We start from the raw sequence: 17,829 nt of genomic DNA on the forward strand, positions 1-17,829 counted from the left end.
AGAAAATCTTTTTAACCCAACTCATCTCCATTTACCTTCAATTAAATAATATAATTATTATTTTTTAATTTTTTTAACCATTCAATTCAATTTTTAATACTAAATTCTATTAACTATTCATTATTTTTTTTACAATTCAACAATACAATCATTATTTTATCTCAATTATTCATTACTTTTTCACACTTTTTCTTATAATTCAACAATACAATCATTACAAATTAATTAAAACCAAAACTCAGCTCAACTCAATTCTAAAATCAAACCAAACCAAACACACTAACGTGTGTGGTTTTAATTATTGTCAGATATTAGATTGCGGAAAATTAGATTATAGGAAATTAAAGCTACATGAAAGATTTGATCATAGAATCATTTTCTTCTGAATTATAAGTACAAATGGAAGGTTGTTTGTGTTTGGATTAATTTTCAAGGACTAATGTGCTGTTTTAATACTACAGACGAAAACTTGATAGATTACTAACAAGAATTACATGCAAAATCTTGCTACATACTAGAGAAGACAAATAGGATAAAAAATGTTCGTGACATTTGAAATACATTCCCTCTTCAAATTTTTGACTGATGAATGCTCTAACTCCGACACGCAGCAGACTTGACTGGTCCTAATCATGCGAATGCGCCAAAGGCCAAAATGCCTCAGTTGGCTTGGCTTGTCCAGCGCTTTAGCTTTTCTCAATAAAATACAAAAAATATCTGCTCAGCACAAAACTGAGGGCAGTTTAAACCATGTCGGGCCGCTGAGGCAGCAAGAGATTATAGAATTTATCGTGCAAGAAGAAGTTCTTTCCTTTGCTATCCACCGCTTTCTTCCATCCACACCACCCACCATTTATGATCTTCTTGTGATCGTCAGTACCCGTGTAGTGAGGATCAAGTATGAGGAAAGCACAGTCTCCACTCACTTCATTGTAGTCGATTCCAAGCAGAGTATATGCAAGCACACCTCCACCTGAAGACAGTAAGTACGAGTCTTGATGTGAAAAGTTATCGCTATATACATTGTAACAGAACCAAGATTACAAATTCACAATCTCGATATATAGCGCATTGGACTGACCAATCATGATTGGCGTCCCTTGAGTCTCGAAATGCATGGCGAGTTCTCTGCATTTCTCCGGGAGCTCAGCACCAGACCTTACATTAATCACTTTGCAGCTCACCTATTCAATGTACCAACCATTACTGCTAGGTTAAATGCACATTGACAAGGAAGGGCAACAATTAACCTTGAGCATGAATCAGTTTCATCATCTGTAGTGCTATCTGAAAGAAAGAAAACTCAGAGGAACCTGAGACTCGAGGAGAACACTGCCCCCACCCTTCAACAATTTTAACCAAGAGGAAGCAAAATGGTTTATGAGATATGCCAACCCTATGCACGCATCACAGGACAGGAACATGATTGTTAAATCATACTTACACCAAGAAGCTTGTCCAAGACGAAGCTCAACTCAATAGCACCGATCCACTCTCGAGAACCTACAAAAGATGGCTCCTTGTCACCAATTTCCACTAGTGTCTCTTGAATTTCCCTGAAAGAATCACACCTTATGTTAAATGAAGCAGCAAATATTGCCATTGATATGCAATCATAAACTGCTCCTTATGAAATCATATCCGGTCATACGAGATGCAGATGCTAACATGTTCAAAATTTCACAACAAACTAAATGAAAAATATTATCTTACCTGTGCGAAGGAACATCAATAGATGTGTATTTCTGAAGTCTAAACCAAGAAATGATAGTCTGTAAAGAGCGGTAGGCACAGCCCCAGCCCTATCACATTTAAAAAGTTGGCTGACATTAGAGAAAATTCCGTATAAACAAGTCACGTCAATTAGGTTCTCTATAAGAACTCTAAGATAGTTTGTACCACCAGAAAAATTCAAATAATAAGCATAATTATATGGAAGAGGGGGCATGAGGTTCAGATAAGTCATGGAGAGCACTATTCCACAATTGGCCTGTCAATGCTTTATTTATTTATCTTATTTTATTTCCATTTTGTGATTTAAACGAAGAAAACAGCAAGCATCATGACACTTGTTGAACAACTACTAAATTTTATAAAATGCATTACCGAATCATCAAAACCATCTTGAAGGTAATGATAATATTCATAAGAACCTTGAACCAAAGAGACAATTCCTCCTGACACTGAAGAAAGAGATTTATGAGTCATTACACAAGTAAACCAGAAAGGAAGGGGAAGAGATGAAAAGATAAAGAGCTAATGCAACTCACCCCCACTGCCTGGAATACCAATATGTACTTCTTGAAGCAAAGATGGACCTAGTATGAGCATGAGAGTAAGCTGTCATGTTAACACTATGTCAACAAAACTAAGTTAGAAGATGCTGCAGATTCAAAAATAAAAAGCTAACCCTTCTGTCTCATTTTGCCTTTCGTACTATCCTCTGAGAAAGATAAGGCATTGGAAATTCTTAGAAGAGGACGATCAGTAGGTAAACCTAACCTCACATGCAAGGACCTTCTAGCTTGAACTGCAAAAGAGAAACATCCATCGCCACTAAACAATTAGACGCCTGTTTACAAGTTTGGAGTAGAAAGTGCATATTGCTTAAAAGTTTAGTCCTTCCTTGATTACCTTGCTTCATCTCAGTCTCTCCATATGTAAGCTCATAAATGGCTGTTATTGGATGCAATAACCCAGAAGGGTTGAAGTGGTATGGCTGTAACTGCTTCATGCAAGAACAAGTAGTCCAGAAAATGTAGAAGAATCAACTGATAGGTGGGACTACTTGCGAGATAAAAATTCTGTGAGTCGGAGATACATGTATTTGGGGCATCGGAGACGAGGGAAGAGATGCTCATACGGAAAATGCCACTTTACCTGGTGATGCGAAGTGAGGAGATCTGGTAAGACTATCTTTTTCATTGCAGTCAGCTGGTCAATTAAACCAGGGATAATTAACTTTGGAAGAGCATCGATCAGAGGGAGGTCTTTGGGTGCATAACAAAGTACATCCAAATTGAACTCAAGAATCACAAGTTTTGTTTCTTCATCCACTGAAAACATATGAGAGAAAGTAATCAGTACACCCACAAAGCTTCCACGTCAAAAGCATTGCATCTACAGTTAAGAATACAAGAAAATATGTCCACCCTTGGCTAGACAGAAAAGAAAATATACCAGGAAAGTCCATTTGAGTCAGGGAACAGTCAATCAATCATCAATAAGCCAAAAATAGTATCTAGATTCCTCCATAGTGGATTAAAAAGGTTCATTTATAATATGTTTTAGACAAAATTTGCAAGTATAATAAGGTTGTTCAGCAATTAAACACCAAAAATGCCTCTTCCTTCGGAGTTTGAGAGGGAAGTTCACAAGGAGCACATGGAGGATAATAGGTACTGCCTTAGAGCAACAGTATAAGCTCATCAAGGAAAGTACCTGGAAAGTACGTTGTCAAAGGTGCACCAGATTCAAGAGGCTTCTTGGATCTATTAAGCAAAAGCATGACTTCAATAACATCTGCATTCTAAGCAGAAAGACCTCTCAGAAAGACAGGAATAGAAAAATAGAAAAAATATATATAAAGGAAGCTAGGAGCTAAATTAGAATAACTAAGATAAGATCTCATCAATCATTTGTTTACCTCTGGACAGAAAATATTTGGTTCGGACTTGCTTTCCAAGCAAAAGTCGGAGCACCTCAGTAACTTGACACCTGGATCTTCGGCAGCTCTACTAGCGGACAGGTCAATATTGAAATCAAAATCGACGGCATGAACAATGGCTGGTGGAGGCACTTCAGCATGTGTTTTGTTTGAGGTCTCAATTAGACATGCAAGCCTTGAATCCTTAAAATTAGCAACAGCCGCTTCTAATATAGAGGAATGAATCTCAGTCGCACCTGAGAAGCAAAAGTACTCCAGATTATCAAGTAGTAAATGAGTGTAATCAGCGACATATCAATTGCACACAAAGCATCTGAAAGGTCTGAAAAACAATGACGTCATTGCAAATTATAAGGGACATACTGGATTTCTTGTCCACGGGTATATATAATGGCACCGTCATCGGAAGCTTGCAATGAAGGAGGCAAGCAGTCTCCCAAACATACTGCTCGGGATCAGTGTCGTATACAACAGAAGAAACGGGTTTGAGACTCCAGCCATTTTCCTTGCAGGAGACAAAAAAGTGAGTGTCGCCGGTAACAATATCAGCAGCTGCTCCGATCAATCCATGCTTCTCCGATGTTCCTCCAAAACCATCTACCTCAAGACATTTTCTAATCTTAAGAGCAGCATCAATGGCCTGAGAAGCTATTTGCTCTTCACTGCCATCTTTCTGAACAACCAGAGCCCCAATTATATGGAAGCCCTTCAAAAGCAACACCCGGAGATCTTCTGATATGTTAATCGATGATGTTAGAAGCAGAATAGCATCGAACTGATACAGAAGTGTCAATTCACAGACAACACCCAAAACAAGACATGGAGAAAAAGTTTGGTTACACGGGATCATGAATCGAAGCCTAGACATACAGTACAGATACATTTACCACTTGATTCAAATGTTCCACGCTCTGAGAATTAAGGTCATTCATCACATTGATTAGAGGAACACGAATTGCTGCAGAAATAATACAGCACTCCTTCAAATAAATAATACAGATCAAATGTTTCATTCTGCACAAGCTTCGAATCCAGTTCTGAATCCTTTCAAAACCACCAGCTCAATTTCACATCCTACTGCAATCAACTGCCAAACAACACCAACTGACATATTCTTCCCACACACAAGCAACGATAATTGCACCTGATTCCTTAGCGTAGTCAATGGAGAAGACGGATTGGGGCGGGGAGGTGGTTGAGTGCATGCAGCGGAAGGTGGAGACGACCGCGAGGGGGTCGGGGAAGAACGGGGATCCGATCAGCCATTGGAGCCCGGGCTCGTTCCTCGTGATGACGGGCTTCGGGCAGAGGATTCTCACGCCGGGATCCTCCATTGCTCGGTTCCGCCGATCTCTGTCTCCTCCGACCAGAGTACTTTGTCGAAGTAGAGGTGTCGTTGATGTTTAAGATGGAGAATTCAATGGACCCGCCTCATATAGGACCAAGGCACGAGCGTATCAACACATAACGCGGGAACACGAACTCCGGTTCCATGCACCAAGGACCCAACTCAAGCAATTTACATGGGCCGGTTGCCCCGCCCAATGGACTTATAGTGGCCGGTTACTGCGCCTAATGGGCTTTTAGTATCCGGAGCTTCGGGCTTAGACCAGAATAGTTGGGTTTCCAGTAGTGGCCCAGGTCAGTTCTTTCCATGGGCCCCCGAATAAATTGGGCCAACCCACCTGGATCAAATCGAAATAATCTATTAACTTCTTTTTTCTAGGTGTTGTTTTTTTCTTCTTCTTTTTTTGCCTTTTTTTTTTCACGTCTTGGTCGCCGTTAACAGAGTTAACGTTGTAGAGACTGAGTCGAGCTGGATGCACACCCAAGTAAAATGAATCAATGACGGATTTAATTTGAAATCCCGTTGAAAGCTATTCATATAGCGTTTGGTAACGAAGTTAAGTTTAATTTAATTTGATTTAATTCGATTTGAGAAGATAAAAACAAAAATAGTTGGGAAAAACATGTTAGAATTTGAAGAATAAGATAAAAAAAACTAATGATTGTGTTATTAAATTGAAGAAAAAAATTAAAATTGAGAAAAAATGTTAAATAGTTAAAAGAATTTAGTAATTAAAAATTAATTTAGACAATATATGAGAAAAAGTTCAGGAGAGTTTGAATAAAAAGATAAAAAGGTAATAATTGTGTTATTAAATTGAGAGAAAAATAAAGTCAAGTTAAGTAAAATTAAATTTTATTACCAAACATAATGAATTTCAATTTTCTATTTGTTAATAATTCCCGTGATAATTTGCTTATTAAAGAAGGAAATGACAATAGAAGCGATGATCCTGAGGGGTGCTTGCTCACTGTTTTGCAGGTGCATGTAATCATTGTGCATCATTGACTTTTGACACAATTCTTATTCCCCCGCGCAGTTAGAAGATTCGCCATATCGGTTGATAACTGCATAAAATGGACTCTAGGAGCAACATGATTACTCGTCCTAGAGAAAAAAAAAAGTGTCCAACCATCTAATATAATATAATATAATAATAATAATAATAATGGACAACCAGCTTTCATATTGGCTTAATACGGAGAGAATGAGGGTCGATTTTGCTTTTTGCACTTTAACTTTCAAGTTACCATTGACAGTATAGGAGTGAAATGAATATATGTTATATATACAGCAGTCACAATTAATGCATTATGAAACGACTTCTCATAACAATATTATTAATGGTAACTAGTTCAGATCGCTGCCCACTTTTATTAACGGTGTTATACATATCTTTATACTAAACAAATGGTATTGAGAACTATTTATTTTCATGTAAATTAATTATAGCTACAAGCCAGCTGCTTGAAACCATAGATTTGTTTTCTTTCTTTAATCATATTTTGCTTTTCTTTTCTCCTCTTAGGCTGAGGCTCATACACTATATGTGTGTGTGTGGGGTGGACAAAACCCTACAATCTGAATTTCTATAAATCTTGCAAACAAAATGTTTTGACGGGACATAACGTTGAAATAATGCGGGGGGAAATGACAAATAATGTATGAAATTCTTTCCTCATCCGATTGGGAAATATTATTGTCGGTGGCTATGATTGACACAGGCATACAAGGCACCATTAATCCCATTTAACCGAGACCTTTGATTATCGGATTCATAAAAATCTCATATCATCAAGAGTCATATCAACTAGTTTTTCACGGACACAATAATAACAACGATAATAATGTTATTTTTCTTCTAATTCAACATAAATCAACTATCACGTAAAATCGAGCATTCGCATCATCTAACATAATTCAAGTTGATTGAACATGACATGGGGCATTCAATAATTGAAGGCCGTGTAATCTAACGATATGTTTCAGTTTCAATCAGTCTATAATTAATATTTAACTTCGTGTAATTAATTTACAATATCATTTTGGTTGCATGATCAAGTGCTTAATCCCAAGTGTCGCCTGATTAATGAAAAAGTTGAAAATTTATGTACCATATATGAAAATGCGACTGCAAGTCGCCCTATGAATTATGAAGAATGTGACAGAAGCTTGTTCGTTGGAAAAGAGATCTTTGCATAATTGCATTCGCATGTGCTATGGGAGGAAAACCATTGGCTGAGAGGGAATGCCATATGGCAGGACCATCCATGCACCACGTGGATTTGAGCGGAGGAGAAGCTTCGGTTGCTTCGTTGATTTCACAGGACTCCCCACTACTACTATGCCTCCGTCTGTCCCTCCGCCACAGCTGCATCCATCCAAGTAATTATCAGGTACTTTCGATTTTATCGAGCACAATACATGAATACAAAGGATTAATTACTGCCAATTGTTAAAAAAATACAAAGAGAAAGAACATCAATTCTGTTCTTCTTTTTATATTCATTTACTTTCATAAAATTAGACACGACTTTTCATTAAAAGATCACAGGATTTTCTCTTCTTAGCTTGTTGACTCATATTTTAATGTTCGGTTGAGAGTCTAATCGCATCGATCATGAAAATGTTTTCGATGAGTTTCTCAGTGGAATAGGGGCCAAAACCCAAATAAATTAAATTAAATTGCATAGGAGCGAAGCGTGGAAATCCGAGAAATATCACTGAAAGATATGGAGACCCCATGAGAGATATAACAACTTCCGAGCAAATCAATCCGTACGGGAATTGCCTTCTCTGAAAGTGTGTATAACGTGAACTTCTCAATCTTTATGTAGGAGATTTCGCACTGTTGAACTAAATGTGAGGTAGTAGGTGCAACCTCCCCAAGACCTGAGCCTAATCAAAGCACGATGAGTTTCAAATACTGTGCTACAAGTAAAATTATGTCTATTAATAACGTCTTATCGCGCCTCGTGTTAAGAACTAGACGTTATTACTCTTCTTTCATAGTTTTTGCAAATAATTTTCTTGGGTTTTCCAATAAAGGAGGAAAGGAATAAATTTAGATTTTTCTAAGGATGGGTGGGCCCTCCTTTGATCCACCAAAAACGATATCTAACATGGATGGGCCCTTCCTTGATCCCCCCACCCAAAACTGATTGATAGAGAGACCTTCATGTGGGTTTTGTCCAAATTACTTTTCCGGAGGAGAAAAGCAAAGCCTGATCAGCCTCCACCATCTAATATCGAAGGGATATAATATAATCATCTTCATCTCACAAATCCAGAATCCATGGACTCGATCAACTCGATAAAGGATATATCGAATCGGAAGAGAGAACAATTAAGCATCTGGCACACTACCATCTGGGTCCTTTACACATGCATGAATGCCAGATTCATTCTAGTTGAGTTTTGAGTGGCAATTGAAAGTTCGTTATTGTAGAGATCTAAACGCAGACTGAATAAATACTCCATTGCTATGTGTCGATCCCGGCTTGAAAAGGATGCTATGCTAAACCGCGAATCAACACACATGCGCATGTAACGCAACACATAACGGATAATCATACGTCAAAGTAAGAATAAAGAGCAGATCGGCGCGACATCTAAAGAGTATCTGAGAATTTCACGTTCGCGAAGGAAACGCTCGCACGTAGCTTTCAACTGTCGAGTGTGCAAAGTCAGCAAATGAACGGAGACTGCGGCTTCCATCAAGGGCCATATGTCGGCCTGCAATTCACAGACAAGTGGCGGCTCGAGAGGCGGCCAATGCTCCAAGTCAGCAAGGTGGGCCATGCCTCTGTTTGCTGGTTGGCGAACTTTGCGGTCAGAAGGCCTTAATCTTATATAATTATAAATCTGAGGGGTCGAAGAAAACAATTGGCCGGGGCTAATTTTTGGCTGGACCTACAAAGTTCAGTGGAGGTTTGATTTTATGGGCAATTCCATGTGCTCTTGTCACGGGGATTTTTGTCCTTTTATATCTCTCCTTCTTTAATTTAATAATCTCAATGGGCAAATTCTAATTTATAACAATTGAAGTCATTCCAACCAACAACAGAAGTTCGAGACGAGAGCCTTTAACATCAATTCCAGGATAGCCTAGGTGGGAAAAGGATTTAACAAACTGGCACCCTCGTGAAATTCAATATATCAAAGAAGATAAATTATTAGTCCGTTATCAAAATATGGTATAAAGTAGTGAATTTATCAATCTTACCATTTGATCGGTTCAATATATATTAGCTAATTATCTGTGTTGAATTGTCAAATACAAATTCATCTATAATATTGCTCATAAAAACAATTACATGCAATATCATTTATATATGTAGGTTATGAAAGGAGTCGTTTCATTCCGCAATCCATTTTTAAATTCGATATTGGTATTTTGAAGATGCACCTTGCATAACAAATCCTCATCACGAATCAAGAATTATGAGATAATTTATGGTGTAATGACAGTTGTGATTTATATGCATATAAATTCTTTGCTCGAGATCTCATCACTTTATCTGTGATTTTGGCGTATCATTTTATGTATTTTTAATTGATGCATGGTGAAATGATGATAATGTCTCTCTATATCTTGATCGCTTGATCTTATGGTTGCAACTAATGAGCTAACGAGGCAATTTTCTAACAAGATATTTATGGCTCTGCCGTGCTTCCACATCCATGGATAGGTCAAGCACATGGTAAGCACTGAGGAGGGCCCACAAAATCTGAATAATTTATTGACCGGCCGTTCAAATTAATTACTGATTGGGCATGCGGTGACATTTTTCAGAAGGCACATGAAATATTGTCAGTAATAATTACATTAAGAAACTTTCTTTATACACCATGGCATAGCAAAGTACAATTAAATTTCCACTTATTCAATCGAGCTAGATTCGTCCGTTAAAAAATAAATTTTTCGACGTAAATTTTTTTCATTTGTGAAATTCGAATTCAAAAAACTTAAAGAGAATAAATACGAATTATTTGAATCAATTCAAATATTTTAGAGGATAATCATCTATACTATTGCTAAAATTCACCAAAAGCACTTCCATCTTCCTTTCTTTCACTCTCCTGCTCTCTCTCTCTCTCTCTCTCTCTCTCTCTCTCCCCTCTTTCTCCCCCTCCGTTCCCTCCCTTTTTTTTTCCTTCCCTCCCCCAACATTTTATATTTTTGTTATTATCTTATATTAAAATTAACAAGAATCTTTTTTTAACCTACTCTATAAGGTAATGTGGATATGTATTTATTGAAAATTTATGAGGTAATGTGTGCGTATATATATGTTTTGAAGAATTGTAAAAAATAATTATTTCTTTAAAAGGAATGACCAAAAAAAAGAAGAAAAATCTTATGTAGCGCAGATCGAAATATAAGTACATTATATATTTAAAATATCAATCAGGTGTATATGTTCAATAGTAGAACTAGCATGAAATGATTAGACATTAACAGAAGAAACCGAGAAGTAATAAATTTAAAATGTCATTTTTTTCTTATTTATTTGTAGATTGAAGGGACATCAATAATGTTTGTAGATGAGAACATGCAAATTGGTTTCACCAGAATGACAAGTGCAAATCGATGCCAGCTTTGATCGAAAAGCAATATCAATTATCCTCTTGACATGTCATGTATTGATTTCGATATAGACGTTTCGCATATATAATCTTTCAATCGAATGGGAAAGAGTCCATTTATTTTATTTCCCTAGCTTGACATCTCATCAAACATCTATAAATATAGTCTTGCGATGAAAAAAGAGAATAGTCTTAACACAGAATGGGACAAGTATGTGTTTAGGGTATAACAATTGGATAATGCAAAAGAAAGAAATCTTAGAGGTCATTTATCTTTGCCGTTCTAGTGGCGAGGTCCATTCGGTAAATCGATTCCGGATTATAGATTTCTCCATAGAATACGTCCGAAAGTGTGTGCCATTCATTCTCTTCCAAAAGAATGGCCGAAACTCAAATATAACAAACGGCATTTATGAGGATAAGAATAATTACTTCAATTAGTTGTGGTTGGACCCTTCTTATTCTTAATTTTCTCCAAAATCATCAGTCTCCTTGTCCTACCCACTTCAAAGAATATATTCCTAACTAAAATGTTTATTCCGTATGGAAACCCTCCCACTTTGTCATCGAGAGATTCTCCATTTTGAAAAGTCTTGTATTTATGTGATCAACATTCAACGATATTTATATATTATTTTGCTTATTTCATATTTAGCTTAAAAAGAACTACAATACTTTCAAAGACGAACATGCTATCATAACTTAAATAATTGTACTTTTTTGGCCAAAACTTAACTTATTGTAAGAGTTTCAGTTTTTAATATACTCAGATATGATGTTTCTATTATGGTCACCAGGAGAAAGGGGAATTAAGGATACACAAAAAGTCTTAACCGACGATAATCGGAATTAAAATATTTCAGAGCTCCGCCAGTTTTATTGATATGATTTTTTTTTTTTTTTTTTTGAATGCATCATTTGTTATTTGGAAGTTTAACGGATTTCGACTAATTCATATTCATAAGGGACCGGTCCACCGGGAAATAAATTTCTCCTACTTGTGGACTTTTCCTATTTACCATACTCGCACCGTTTAAGATTGGAGTTTTTTCAATAACTTTTGTTCTCATCCAACGAGAGCCCGACCTACCTACCATTTGGGCTCCTGATTTAACGGTCCAAACTAACGGAACGGAATCCCGTAAAGCAGAGAAATCAACAAAGCGGGCGGTGGGCCCCACATGTTCAGTTTAATCCTCTCCTTCTGCTGCTCTCTTGTCCCCATTTGTTGGCCCGCGCGGGCCTTTCCTCTCCTCCCCCTATCCTCTCTCTTCGGCCTTTATAAGAAGATCGCCACATGAACTCTCTACCCTCCACAGCCCTCACCTCAGCTCAGCTTTACCTACATTACATTCTTCAATTCTCTTTCGGTTAAGAAGAAGACGAAGAGCTTAGTAAATTCATCCATGGCAATCCCAACTCCTCCATTTCTCCTCCTCTTCCTCTTCTGCCTCGTATCTCCGGTCCCGCCAGCTTCTTCCTCTCCGGTGCTCGACCCGGAATCTGTCGTGCAAGAAGTACACAGGTACGTACTTAAGCTAGCTCCATTAATTGCCCGTGCAACATGACCATTAACCTATTCGTCATTATGTTCGAGCCACATCAGATTTTCTTAAATTATCTCACTCTCTTAAAAGTGTAAAACGTTTTGTTTTTTTTTGGTCCCCCCTAAAAATGTATATTTGACGAGTACAGACGTAATTAACCTTGATGTACAAGGATATGTGATGGGGTCTTTTCACACGTTAAAAGATGCGAATTTCAAAGAAGAAAGCAAAACAAAACAAAAGTGGCAGTTCTTGTGATGGCCATGACCAAAATGTCGGGACACATTATTCACTGTGTAGGAGCATCATCAATGCCACTAGGACTAGGAGGAACTTGGGTTACCTCTCGTGTGCGACCGGGAACCCCATTGACGACTGCTGGCGGTGCGACCCCAACTGGGAGAAAAACCGACAGAGACTGGCAGATTGTGCGATCGGCTTCGGGAAGAGTGCGGTCGGAGGGAGGGATGGTAAGATCTATGTCGTCACTGACCCAGGTGACGATGATCCTGTGACCCCGAAACCCGGGACCCTCCGCCATGCCGTGATCCAAGATGAGCCATTATGGATCATCTTCGCTAGGGACATGACCATTCAACTGAAGGAGGAGCTCATCATGAACTCGTTCAAGACCATCGATGGGAGAGGGGCCAGCGTTCACATAGCCGGCGGCCCGTGCATCACGATTCAATACGTGACCAACATTATCATTCACGGGATACACATCCATGACTGCAAGCAAGGAGGAAATGCCAACGTGCGAAGCTCCCCGAGCCACTACGGGTGGAGGACCATCTCGGACGGTGATGGCGTGTCTATCTTCGGCGGGAGCCACATCTGGGTCGACCACTGTTCCCTCTCAAACTGCAAAGATGGTCTCATCGACGCTATCTATGGGTCCACTGCGATCACCATCTCCAACAATTACATGACCCACCATGACAAGGTCATGCTGATGGGTCACAGTGACACATACACTCGAGACAAAAACATGCAGGTCACAATAGCCTTCAATCACTTCGGTGAAGGACTAGTCCAGAGGATGCCCAGGTAATAATTTATTAGAGAAATCAGCTAAAAATTTACTCTGGTTGAACTTACATTTCGTGGTCAAGATAAATCAATGCTCTTTCTGAATAGTAGAATTGTTCGATGATATTTTGACGTTACTTTCTCGATCCGATTAAAATATATTAACATGATGAGGATATTGTTCACAAATACAGATGCAGGCATGGGTACTTCCATGTGGTCAACAATGACTACACCCATTGGGAAATGTATGCTATTGGGGGAAGCGCCAACCCCACCATTAACAGCCAAGGCAATCGATTTTTAGCTCCTGATATCAGATTTAGCAAAGAGGTAATTACCAATAAGTAAATGAATATTAATTAAAAATTAATTAATTAAACCAATAATAAATAGATAAAAATATCTATATTATCATGACGCGTGGCATCTGTTTATTGGTGCAGGTGACCAAACACGAAGATGCCCCGGAAAGTGAGTGGAAGGACTGGAACTGGAGGTCCGAAGGGGACCTGATGCTGAACGGGGCATTCTTCACGCCGTCCGGCGCCGGAGCCTCCTCGAGCTATGCTAGGGCTTCAAGCTTGGGTGCAAGACCTTCTTCCCTCGTCGGCACAATCACCACGAGCGCCGGGGCTCTCGGCTGCAAGAAGGGTTCCCGCTGCTGATCAATATAATTTCGACCCGAAATTCATTAGTTCGGAGATATCATCAGTTTCCATAAGATCTATACATATGAGCCTCACACGTACATAATTCAACAGTGTGAGTGCATCACATGTATCAATCAAGTGGCATGCTTGAATTTTCCGACTAGTACAGGTCGAACTAAGCTATTCGAGTACCCTCCGAATGGTTTGATCATAGTAAAAGGTATATATATTGGTTTGGACGGCCGATATTTAAGTTAGGCCATAGATCAGAATCAGATCCACGCCAATTAAGCCTAGGTTTTCACCCAATTTTAGGGTTATTTTTCTTTTTAAGAAATTAATGTGTTTCTCTTCTGTACTTTTATTCTATATATAGGGGCTAGAAGTAGAGTAGAGTTTGGTCTGATGATTACAACCTCGGCCTGTTATCTCTTTGAACTATTCGAGGATTCTCTTCGGCTATGACAATGCTGGGAGGAATCTTTATGGGCTCGGAGAAGAACGAAAGCACTGAAGTGTTGACATAATGATATAGATATATATATACATACGTACTTTGATTTGTCCTATGTCTCTCTCTTAAAATCTTATATGCACTTACTCGATATATAAAACTTCATCTCCCTTTTATTAATTTAAATTATCATTCTCCTTCTAAAGAATAGCATTTTATAAAAGTAAAATAGACGGTTCAAATGATCTCAACAACTCACGAACCACATGTAAGCATACGTTTTATTAGCGAAGGGAGGGCTAGAGCAAACAGAGAGAGTTCGACAACGGAAAGCGGAGAATCCAAGTCGAGACAGACAGAGGAAACTGCCTCTCAACATACCGACCAAATCTATAAGATAATAAGAAAAATACAATTTTTAATAAAGCGCAAAAAAGGGCAGAATAGTGACACCGAAAGTTCAACTCCAACAGTCCAGCAAAAAAACGTTCAACTCCAACTACCTCCAATATTTACTGTTGGACTGAAACTGCCATGATTAATTAATTAATTAAATTAGCTCCATATGGTCCATGTTACATCACTTTTTGCTTTTCCCCCCAGCCTCTTCATTTTGGCAATATATCAGTAATTACTTGAAAGTAACTACAGTAATTACTTGAAAGTAACTATAGTTCATTCAAACGATTTAATACTTATTTTATTTAAGAAATTTTTTGAATTCGAGTCATTATGGATATAGAAAATTCACGTTGAAATAGCTTTATTTTTTAATGGATCGATCCATCTCAACTGAATTAATCGATATCCAATTGAATTTTCGAATATCAGGATTCACATCGGAAAAAGTATATATTTGTATTAATACTTCCGAATCATATAGCTTCATCCTTCGATTCAGATTAATAGATGCCTGGTTAAAGTTTCTGTCGTCTAGTTTTATTTTCATCCATGGCCAAGATTATGTTATCATATATTCTGCTTTACTTTCATGTAATTTTCAGTATGAAACACATGCAGCCCTTACATGGCTGTCTGTGAGAACGACTTTTCCTGCACTCCGATGTGATTCTCTTTGATTTATCGTCCACGGACAGTTACATCGACAACAACGAGTATATGAGTTTAACTTGTGGGGGATTATGATGCTCGCCAGTGACGAGTAATATATCTTATAACACAAATATTTCGAAATGGGTGGGCTCCATGAGATGGGACCAGATATTCACGTTACACGTTGGTTAGTTCCATATATATACCATGTCGCTTTAATGTGAGAAAAGCAAGAATAGTAATAAAGTTAAAGTTGGTAACTGGCAATGTTGGCAAGCAACTTAAGAATGATTACCCGTAATTAACGGCAGGCTAAAAGGCAAGAATTCGACAGCCCATGCTTCTTCTTCTTTTTCTTTTTTTTTTTTAATTCTTTTTGATGAGCGGCGGTGCATGCCATTTCTTGTTTTCACTTTCTACCCAGCCAAAGGGAAAAAAAGACGAACAAAATTCTTTTCTACCAAAATTTATTTTATTTTATTTTTTTTACCAAGAAAGGGCTGCTCAATTATCATCTCATCTTACAATAACATGTTAAGAAGATAACGCTAGTAAGATTCCAACAATTAATTTGAATTGTGGCACATATTACCTCGTGCAATTATCACTCATTTATTTATTTATTATAATTTTTTTTCTCACACATCATATAACAAGATAAGATAATCGGAGATTTCCTGGTACAAAACGGAGGAAATTCCCCCGAGTTCTCCCAATTAAGGAGGCAAACTCAAACCGTCCAAAAGGGGAAGTTGCCCCAGTTTCTTCTCCTCCATTCGAGGCCTCGAGCACATGCCCCACCGGCACCCACCCCTTCAATTTTCAAACGATGACTCCCCTTTTCTTCTCCTTTTAATTTTTGAATGAGAATATAGAGAACTAATTAAAATTGGACCAAATATTTAGAAAGGCAGGGGGCACGTTGGTGGGTGGGTGGGGACAAAAAGGAGGAAGCTAAGAGCATGCACGGCCTATGAATCGGACTGGACTGGACCTTCTCCTCCTCACGTCCCCTATAGCTCCATGTGGGTGCGGAAATTTCTTACCAACAAACATTACATTACATGGTCCACATTGAAAAAAAGAAAAAAGAAAAAAAAAGGAAGTTACTTGTGAGCTTAATTATCACCTCCAAGACATGTAGAATGTTGAAAACCAAGTACATATACGTCAAAAGATTGAGAGGATAAAGCAAAAGCGCAGTTATCCTAAGCAACCTCCGGTCGGTTGTGTGGTCAATAAATGTTATCACATTATGTTAGCTAATTGAGAATATTTATTATGGAAAGATTTTATTCCTATTGTGTATCATGTATATACCACATAGTCTAGGTAGCTGCATTATTATTGTAGATTTTGGTTTCCTATTTTAGGTAGCCTCGCATTGTTTTTCTTTAGACGCGATGTATACACACGGGACTAGCTGGTCAATACAAGTAAGCTTTCGCCTTAATTCGAGTTTTTCGGATAAAAAATACAAAATCCCACTCAATAAACGAGTAGCATTTTGAAATATTTTTCCATTATAAATCTATAAAAATAATATACTTTACTTTTATAAGAGAAAGATAATTGTTTCATTTAAAAATTAAATAATAAACAATAAAAATATAATTTCAAAAAAATATTAATTATTAATAATATAAATAACAGATGATAATCACTTTGGGCCTATTAGAAGATCCAGGCTAGCCCGGTTATACAATTGGGAGGCCATATCATGGCCAACTCGAGCTCCTTTGGGGCCTCAGTTCAGCATGAACCATCTGCATCAAGTTATCTTGGGCTGTGTTACGGCCCATTATTGGTACGCTTCTTTTCATAGATTATATCATTGAGTCATTCGATGGCTCATTTCTAGGGATAATCGATTCCGAGTATCTTGTATTTTTCATGATACTCGGACCCTACAAGGTAAGGAACAAGTTTCAAGATTTTGGAACCGGACCCTACCATGTTGAATCCTAAAATCGGAACCTACTTGGAACCTGTATTATACCACAGGTTTCAGGTATCCTATTGGAACCTGTAAATTTTTTTCTCTGGTTAAATAAAATTGAAAATATCACATACATAATCAGTAATTACACCAAATAGAATATCAACAAAGGTTTAGATTAATCCACAAAAAAATATATCTCATCAATCTATCGACAAAATTAAACATTCATAATACAACCTCACACAACAAAGTGCCTCTATTCTGAATCATTAGAAGAGACAATAACTTTACTCATTCTTTTTTTTTAATAAATAACCGGTTCAGAATACCATGTAAATAAGAACCGGACCCGAAATCGATTTTCACCGATTCATGATTTTAATACCCGGAACCTACCCTATTTTCAATATGAGTTATCTGAACCCTACACTAACGGATAATTTCCGACTAGTTCCGGATATACCTGATACCCCTGCACACCCCTACTCATTTCTGTCCAGATTATCCGAAAACAGCATCCCAGAATGAGGACTATACAATTGTA

General features: G+C 37.8%; 2 protein-coding genes across 3 annotated transcripts; one reads left to right on the plus strand and one right to left on the minus strand.

Moving 5' to 3' along the window:
* Window positions 1–387: 387 nt before the first annotated feature.
* Window positions 388–5,061, minus strand: LOC116214082 (probable Ufm1-specific protease). 2 transcript variants are annotated; one of them, XM_031549350.1, is made up of 13 exons: window positions 4,812–5,061; window positions 4,031–4,399; window positions 3,647–3,903; window positions 3,442–3,529; window positions 2,881–3,056; window positions 2,635–2,725; window positions 2,411–2,530; window positions 2,271–2,318; window positions 2,107–2,183; window positions 1,714–1,802; window positions 1,445–1,556; window positions 1,082–1,184; window positions 388–973 (listed from the first exon to the last, which is right to left on the minus strand). In XM_031549350.1, the coding sequence occupies exons 1-13, from the start codon at window positions 4,999–5,001 to the stop codon at window positions 744–746; spliced, it is 1,950 nt and encodes a 649-aa protein (XP_031405210.1). In that variant the 5' UTR covers window positions 5,002–5,061; the 3' UTR covers window positions 388–743. The 2 variants fall into 2 exon arrangements, with proteins under 2 accessions (XP_031405210.1, XP_031405209.1); XM_031549349.1 differs by having other exon boundaries at window positions 2,635–2,728.
* A 6,832-nt stretch (window positions 5,062–11,893) lies between these two features.
* On the plus strand, window positions 11,894–14,405 carry LOC116214706 (probable pectate lyase 18). Its single transcript, XM_031550130.1, has 4 exons — window positions 11,894–12,129; window positions 12,452–13,201; window positions 13,378–13,516; window positions 13,630–14,405. The coding sequence occupies exons 1-4, from the start codon at window positions 12,011–12,013 to the stop codon at window positions 13,849–13,851; spliced, it is 1,230 nt and encodes a 409-aa protein (XP_031405990.1). The 5' UTR covers window positions 11,894–12,010; the 3' UTR covers window positions 13,852–14,405.
* Window positions 14,406–17,829: the final 3,424 nt, after the last annotated feature.

This window comes from Punica granatum, chromosome 7 (assembly GCF_007655135.1).
Source record: "Punica granatum isolate Tunisia-2019 chromosome 7, ASM765513v2, whole genome shotgun sequence".
Taxonomy (NCBI): domain Eukaryota; kingdom Viridiplantae; phylum Streptophyta; class Magnoliopsida; order Myrtales; family Lythraceae; genus Punica; species Punica granatum.